We start from the raw sequence: 8974 nt of genomic DNA on the forward strand, positions 1-8974 counted from the left end.
AGTGTTTCCTATTTTATTAAAATTTGTGTCAAGTCAAACTATAACAATCTTTTTAAAATGAAGGGAGTATATAGTAATTCATATGTAATTTATGTACAAACCGCATATAATCCATGTATATTGTCGAGAAAATTAAACACTAAATTTAGTCAGCAATTGTATTAAGATCCCTAATTTATACCCGCACCCCCATTTTAGCTTTAGCAGAATATATTTTTGAACTTTGTACTCCTTATAGTTATAGAGTAGTAGAAGTGATCAGAATTCAGAATAGGCTCTAGCTCCAAAGATTCTTTAACCCCTTTTTCTACTTCCGAGAAAATGCAATTTAAGCAGTTGGAAAGAGTTATCATTATTTCGATACCTTTATTTACACGTCTGGCAGGCATGATTTTACCAGGGATATTCGTACTAAGTCACGAGTAGATCAGTGAGAGGGCGTGCATAGAGTGGAGGCAGAGAATATTTATAAGGAGAGGAGAGGAGAGGGAGCTGAAATAGAGACCTTAATAATCAGTTGTAATTCAAGTGGAAGAACAACTTCAAAGTAGTCTGCCAAATATGAAGGTGGTTTTTGCCAACCCTAATATTTGTGTAGAGAAGTTTACATGTGTGATAGAACATTAGTATTTGTATTATGAGCATTTGATTTCCTTTTCCATTCCTCTTTGCCTTAATATGGGGTATATATGCAGTTTTATTCAGTTGACAATAACGATTATCAATGCATGGCTTTTTGCTTTGTTTTTATCACTTCTTTTTCTTCTTTTTCGGTGGTTTTGCTAGTTCTGTTGAGTGGTACTCAATAGTAACTCTCTCATTTGAAAAGTAAAACTTCATGTTTGATTTTTGACATTTGTTTCAATATGTAACTTTTTTTTTTTTTTTTTTACATGTTATAGAAGGGACCTGCAAAGATTGGGAAATCGATGGCTGGTTCTGAAGATGAAGATATATCACCACTTTGCGGCAAACCATACTTTGATTTCATCCTCGGCCAGTCAAATCTCGAGCCCAAGTATTTGATGGTAACTTCGTTTAAATTCTAACTCCTTTTTCATTGAATGCTCGTATGCTAAATGGGCGACTGAGGTCAAATTTTTGATGGATCAAAACGTGTCAAATACCATTACCAATCCACCTAAAGTTTGTCCGAGTCAAAATTGGTCATCCTACTTAACATGGTCCAACCTCTCCTTAATTCCCTTCTTTAGCTTTTTGAAAAAAAAAAAAAAGAATCTAATATGACTTTATGTGTTCGGATTTGAGGTTCATTTTGACTGATCGGATTACACTATTTTTTTACTCCTTTGGTGGTTGAGTGAAGTTGGGGTGATACCCAAAGTTAAAAGTTTGAGGGAGTTGGGCGACATATTAAAAATCTATAATTGATTTTGCCATCTCTGCTAGTGTGTGTGTGACGCATCTAATTCAAGAATATCATATCCTACTCTATGGACAGTTTTTACCAGCAAAAATATGGCCAGAACTTGCTCCAGGTGAAGTTCCTGTAGTCCTCACTTGCCGTGGAAAGAAGTGGGACATGTTCTGCTCCGGAGACAATCAAAGGAGGTTTATGCAAGGCTGGAAAATTTTCGTGAATGATAATAATTTGAAGATCGGAGATGGACTTGTGTTTGAACTTCTGGAGTGCAGCAGAGCAAAAATGACGTTCAAAGTTCAAATTCTCAGAGGTGATTTTCCGGCTGAATTGATCACTGAACCGGAGGATGGTACTGCAGAAAATCCAATAGTTTTATAGGTTGTAATTTGTAAGTATTTGGAAGAACTTTAATTTGTTCCATGCAGAAAATATTTCTACTTTGTTAGTTGTAGTATTAACGTATGTTGCACCATAGGTGGAGGCAGCTTTTTCTTATTTTCATGATCTCAAAGTACTGCATGTTTTATGGATGTTGTAGTAGTGTAATCTACCCGTCAATTTGTGCTATATCTATCTAATTCCAGCTATGTTCCTAAAAAAAAGGAGTCTTGGGAATTTTTTTGACCAGTACTTAGTTATTAGAATTTCAAGATTTTTAGAATCATTGTCGTTGCTTTTAGCAATGGTCCCTGTAGTTTCACCTTCATCCAATGTTCAATCTAGCCTCCAATAGTTAGGGCTCATTTGGTTCAGTTCTATCCTATGGGATCTCACCTCTTACATGATGATAACTAGTACATCAGTTTGGTATAAAATTTATGATGGTATTAGCTAATACTTACACTAAATATGAGATTACTATAATCTCATATTTTATTATGTAGATGGAAAAATTCTATAAAATATAAACATTAGCTACAAATCATATTATCATAATTATTTTAAAGTGTTCTGATTTATGGTAAATATGGTGCATTATTTAGTTACAACATGTAAAATTTTCTATTTTGTACTCTCTTTATTTATCCTCCATCCCGATTCGAACTTCTAATGTTTTACTCGTCTATTTTCCTTTAATATGATGATGTAACGATTCGACCAGTCGTTTTGTGTAATTACGCCCCGTTTCCCCTTTTGATGATTCACACATGTGTAATTTGGGTTTTATGACGAACGGGGTGTTTTGGTTTTGTTCCGGAAAGATTTCAGGTTATTTAGACATGTTAGTTCTTGACTTAGAAGCTTAAGTTAGAAATATTGACCAAACTTTGTCTTTTGTCAAAACGATCTCTGATAGCTCTATATCGTGCTTTTGGACTTGGGCATATGCCTGGATCGAATTCGAAAGTCCGTAGGTTGATTTGTGTTGTTTTATCGAAAATTGGCAATTTGAGGTTTAAAAAAGTTTGACCGTAGGTTGACTTTTGGCTATCGGGTTCAGAATTTTATTTTAGGACTTGGAATAGGTCTGTTATGATATTTAAAACTTATCTAAAAAATTTGGTATTGTTTGGAGTTGATTTGATAGGATTCAAATTAGTTGCAATTGTAGAGGTTCTTGAACTTCACTTTGAAATTCATGCATTTTGATGTCCGATTCGTAGTTCTACATGTTATTTTTGTGTTTTGATCGCGCGTGCGAGTTCATATGATGTTCTTAGACTTATGTAGATGTTTAGTTTGCAACCCACGGAGGATGAATTTCAGACGTGTTTCAGAATATTTTGGACTGAAAACAGGAAATCTGGTGTGTTGATGCCTCTGGTGTCGCATTTTCAAACACCAGGGTCGCAATTGTGACCTTAACATGTGGATCACAAGTATTGCAATTGCAATGCCTGGGTCGTAATGGCAAAATTGACTTGGACTGGGCTAGGTTCGCATTTGCGACAACTGAGTCGCTTTTGCAAAGGGAACATGTTTCACATTTGCGAAATCCATTTTCGCATTTGCGAGTTCCCTAAGACTGTTAATGCTGCAACTGCGAGCTTTTCTTTGCAATTGTGAACCTGTATCGCAATTGCGATAACTGCAACTGGACATAAGGGCTGGGAAGTCGGGATTTAATCTTATTTCTCACATTTTAGAACCCTAGACTCAGTAGGAAGCGATTTGGAGAGGGAATTTTCATCTACAAACATTGGATAAGTGATTCTAATTAATTTTCAACTATAATTCATGAATATATCTTAGATTTAACATCAATTGTATGTTATTCAAAGAAGAAAAATTGGAAAAATTCAAAAATTGTCAAGTTTTTGAAAAATGAAGAATTGAGTTTTGAGAGTCGATTTTTTTTCGAATTTGAAAACTAATCACATATATGGACTTGTGGGGTTATGGGTAGTCAGAAGTTACCTTTGGACCCGGGTTTTGACCGGGTGAACCTGGGTTGACTTTTGTGAATCATTGGAAATTTTACAAAGATCAAAGGTTTATCTATTTTAATTGTGTTTTCTTGTATTGGTTGATGATACTAAGTCACTTTTGATTAGATTTGAGTCATGTGGAGGCGAATATTAGGGAAAAAGCTATTTTCGAGGGTTGGATGGGCCTAGTTAAGGTAAGTATCTTGCCTAACTTTATATGGGGGGTCTGCCCCTTAGGATTTAGGTTTAATTGTGCTATTTGTGTTACGTGAAAATCGTGTACGCAAGGTGACGAGTGGATACACGAGTTATATGTGGTATTTAACTGATTTAGGTTATTTAGTCTCTTTCCACCTCTTTAATTGAATTGTCATATCATATTTAAATTCTCATTGTTAATCTACTCTTACATGTGTTAGTCTATCCAAACATGTTTTATTTGGCTTTGTTAACAATTGTTCTACCTCTTACTTGATACTTTGATTTTATATGCTTTAGTTGAAGTTATTGCCTTCCTTATTGCCTTGTTACATCTTTAATTGTTGAATTACTTTTACTTGAAGTTGCTATTTCATGAAATGTCTTTTTTTTAAGTTAATTGTGTTGAAGTTGTGAAAGTCGTTATCACATTGAGGCGAAGTGGTTAATTGTTGAGTTATCTTTCTTGTTGACCAATTCACACTCATTGTTATAGCTAATATTCTTGTACACATTGTGGTTGAGCCATGGGCTATTTGTTGTGGAAATATTGATATTGTTGATTTTGGCAAGTTGTGGTATATGGGCACTTATGGTGCTAGTAGTTATTGTGTTGTGATATTGATGCACATGCGATAGTATAATAATAGGGGTTAATATGCATATTGTGGCATAAGGTGGAATTTATGTGCGTGTCGAAAGTAAGAGAATTACTTGAAGCCACGCGGCAACATATAAAGTACGTGTAGCTATTTCGAGGGAAATATTTTCAAAACTATCAAAATGTAAGGCTCATGCCGGTACAAGAAAAGATTGTGATTGAAATTGTAAAATGTGAATATGAGGCGGTACCTCGGTTGTGATTCTTGTTGTGCATTTCATAATAAAAAGAGTTATTGGTTGATCAGTTCTTGTTGCTTTTATTCTTCCTTGTGTTATCGGTTTTGTCCATATTTGACTATTTGTGGTTCTCATTAATTGCTTCCTTCTTGTTATCTTTATGCTTATAATTTTGTCATTAGCTTAGTTATTAAATTGCTTCATTATCATTCATTTCTTCGCTTTTTCATTACTCCTCGTTATTATATTTTGTTTTGTTTATCAGGTCCTAGTAGGTGTTTTGACCTGGCCTCGTCACTACTATACCGAGCTTCAACTCCTCAGAATAAGCTCCAAAATTTGGAAAATAAAATAAGAAATCACAAATTATGGTTTTAAATAGTCCATGCAGAAAAAATTGCCCCGCACTGCAAAAACGACTATGCGGACCACATAATGGATCTGCGGTCCATAAAACCATTGTGAAACAAAATAGTCCCACTCTACAGCCATCACGAAATCGATATGCAGCCCGCAAGTGCATTCTGCGGTCCGCAAAATTCACTGCAAAATTAATCGGACCAAACTCATCAATGACCGCAAAACTGATGTGCGGCCCATAGAACCATTACGTGGTATGCGCAACCTTTCCCGAAAATGACCTACCAACATCCAATTTCTGCAAACCTCGCTATGAACGCACTGAAATTCACCTGATCCCTCAGAACCCAATCCAACCATACCAACATGTCCATAAATACTATCCGGACCTATCCAAAGTCTCAAAACACATCTGAAAACATCACAATAATGAATCGAGGATCAAATCTGATAGATTTCTCTTAAGTTTGTAAACTTCAAAGCTTCCAAACAAGCGTCCATTTACAACTTAAACACCTCGAATCTCAACCAAACGTTGCAAATAATTTCTATTCAACCATATGATTCTTTTCCAAATCTCGAAACATCAATCAGGGTCTAATAACACCAAAGTCAATTCTTAGTCGAACTTATGAACTCTCTAATCCTTCAAATTGCCAACTTTCGGCAAATATAGCCAAAACCTTTTAGAAACCTCTAAGTCCAAATCCGAACATACGCTTGGTCCAAAATTATCACATGAACCTATTAGAATCATCAAGTCCCGATTCCCCAAGCCGTTTACTAAAAAATCAAACATTTGTCAACTATAGAAATTTAAGCTTCCTAAATGAGTCTAAGTGTTCACAAATCAATCTCAAACCTTCGTGAAACCAAACCAATCATCCTCGCAAGTCATAAAACAACAAACAAATAAATATCATATAGTGGAATGGGGCACAAATACATAAAACGGCCTATCAAATGGCTGCACTCACACCAATCGTGGTTCACCGCATACTCGGAGCACTAAATGGAAAGGACTCACGTCGCTTCAAATTCAAAAGTGACGATGACGGTTTCGGTGATTTTCCTCTTAAACCTTTTCACTTCCCGGATAATTTTTCGAGAACTACTCGAAAAATGATAGTTTTGTTATGAAACAATAAAAGAAGAAGAATAGTATTGCAGAGAAAAGTAGGGAGAGAGAATTCTTATTGATTTGGGATGATTTACAATGGAATAGAACCCTCTATTTATAGGGAGAGGGTGACTTAGCCACCAAGTAATAAACCCTAGAATCTCTCTAGAATATAGACATTCACCTTAAATAGAATTCTATTTATAACACTCCCCCTTGAATGTCTATTCAACAGATAATGTGCCTCGTTAAAACGTTGACTAAAATAAAACCCAGTGGGGAAAAAAATTCTAGAGAAGGAAAAAGAGTACACATATCTAACAATACGCCTTTTGGTTGCCTCGTTAAAAATCTTGCAAGAAAAATCCAGTGGGACAAAACCTTGTAAGAGAAAAAGAGTACAACGCGTATTAACTCCCCCTCATGAGAGCATCACTTCACATCCTTAAGCATTTGCATTCCAATCTTGTGCACCATTTTCAAAAGATCTTTGGTAGATATTTGATAAATAATATCAGCCATATTACTTCAACGAATTTGTTTCACCTTGAAATCATCATCCATGATAGATGTATTGTCTTCATATGATCTTGTTGGAATCATCATTTCAATATCTTCACATAGGGGTGAAAACTCTTGCTATCATATTATCATGCTTATAGTTATAGCAAGATACATATGTGCACAAATTGCATTTAGGATATAGTTCTTCATGACCATGAATTGTATATGCTTTAAGCAATTTAAATCCTTCAAGGATTTTTAAATCATATAAGCCATATAATAGACTTTAGATACATATCAAGTTTTCATGTCATGCTAGACATATAAGATATCGAAAACTGATTGCACATATCATTGACTTTATCGTTTCAAGTGTTTGAACTGCAGGTCCAAAACTACATGTCTTTCATATGAAACCAAATTCTATTCGAATTGTTTCTTCAGACTTAAGATCCTCATATATATATTTAGCACTATCATAGATGTCGTCGACAAACATTTTATATCAGTTTCAATATTTTTTCATAAAGACATAACATCGAGATCTCTTCATTCATATTTTCAGGTACTTGAATCTCTCTTGAGATTTTATGAAGTGTTATGTCATGCGACCTTCTAGATCACTTACCTCCTTTATTGTGATCATTTAGATCATTTGCTCATCTTCTTTATCAAGAAGTTTATTTGAAACTGATTTATCTATACGCTTTAAGCGTACCATAGACTTTATCCTTCTAGGACTTATTCTAATAGGAGCATTTGCAGTGAGAATATAGTTACTTTCTTTGGGTCAGCAAATGCGTCTGGCATGCTTTGCAATATATTGCAAATGAATTATCCTTTTATGAACTTCAAGTTCATATTATTTTATTCGAGGATCTAGATGTATAAATGATAATTCATTCCACGTAACTTTTTCTCAAATGTTTTATCTTGTCTCCCCCTCATGTTAGAAAAACTAACTTGTTTCCTCAACTTTGAGAATCCACCTTTGTGCGTTATGGTGTTAATCAAAATATACACCGCACATCAATAATAATAATAAGGTGGGATTATTTGGTTCCTGACCCTGAACCACTTGTGAGGGGAGAATATAATATACTTTCGTATATAACCTATATCAATGTGATACAGATAACTTTGTTCTCATAAGCAATTATTTAGCTATTAAGTGGAGGCACTCAATAAATTATTTTGCTAAACCAATTGTGTTATAAACCAACTTATCAAGATGAACTATCTTGAATAGAAAATCTGGAAATTATGCTTTATATTAAATTATTGAGCAAGTTACCTCGCAAACACCAGGTTGCGGGTCAATAATAATTGCACATGTAACCATCTCATAGATGCATCTTATGTGGTATACATGGCAGGTGAATAGGCCCATATTCACCTTTGATATTTCCAGCATTCGTGAAATTCAATCACAATTTTAATTGGTCTATTAATTAATGAGAACAAGCAATGTAAGAGAATTCGTAAAGAACTTTCTAGTTCTTTAATATTTACCCATGTGAATTCTCTTTTATTTTTGCACATCATACTTGAATTAACATGGCTAAACCAATTATGCCAACTGGATACATTATCAATATTGACAAACTTCAGATTTACACTATGACTTGTGCAATTATCAATAAACTCCAAGTTTATTATGATATGGGTTTTTATATCAATAAACATCCACTTTATTGTGGTATTCTTTTATTTGTGTAGTACAAACTGGAGAATAAAGCGGGTAGCTTTTCACATACATATTATCCAGCTACAAGTTGTAGTAATAGAAGATATTAAATCTTTTCTTTATTTATAGTCTCAATATAATCAATCGCTTTTGCGTATACTTTGAAAACTGAATAAGTTTCTTTGAGACTTACTACAATACAATACCTTATTGGTAATCAATTGTGTTTCTCCAAAATAGTAATAATTGGCTCTTCCAGAGCTCTCAATTAATTTGGTACTACCACATATTCATCAACATCCATATGGTGAATATCTCTTTCAAGGAGAAAGTTATACCATTATGGGTATGGTCAAAATTATATGCAAGATTTGTTTCTTGCATTACCGTTGTCTTTTAATAATCACAATGCCAAAATATTTTGGCGTACAATAGGTACGTGACCAATGACCATTCATGCCATAATAATGACATTATTTTCTTATATCATCTCAAACCTTCTTCTAGAGGTG

At 34.3% G+C, this 8974-nt stretch overlaps 1 protein-coding gene across 1 annotated transcript; it reads left to right on the forward strand.

The window, feature by feature from the left end:
• The first annotated feature begins 909 nt into the window (after positions 1-909).
• LOC109236676 (B3 domain-containing protein Os04g0386900-like) lies at positions 910-1916 on the forward strand. Its single transcript, XM_019402870.1, has 2 exons — positions 910-1028; positions 1463-1916. The coding sequence occupies exons 1-2, from the start codon at positions 930-932 to the stop codon at positions 1760-1762; spliced, it is 399 nt and encodes a 132-aa protein (XP_019258415.1). The 5' UTR covers positions 910-929; the 3' UTR covers positions 1763-1916.
• Positions 1917-8974: the final 7058 nt, after the last annotated feature.

This window comes from Nicotiana attenuata, unplaced genomic scaffold, assembly GCF_001879085.1.
Source record: "Nicotiana attenuata strain UT unplaced genomic scaffold, NIATTr2, whole genome shotgun sequence".
Lineage (NCBI taxonomy): Eukaryota > Viridiplantae > Streptophyta > Magnoliopsida > Solanales > Solanaceae > Nicotiana > Nicotiana attenuata.

Bases quoted from the DNA above. Each gene is read 5' to 3' on its own strand.
- LOC109236676 (XM_019402870.1), top strand. From the start codon at position 930: ATGGCTGGTTCTGAAGATGAAGATATATCACCACTTTGCGGCAAACCA. The intron at 1,029-1,462 runs GTAACTTCGTTT...CTCTATGGACAG, and splicing joins TCGAGCCCAAGTATTTGATG to TTTTTACCAGCAAAAATATG.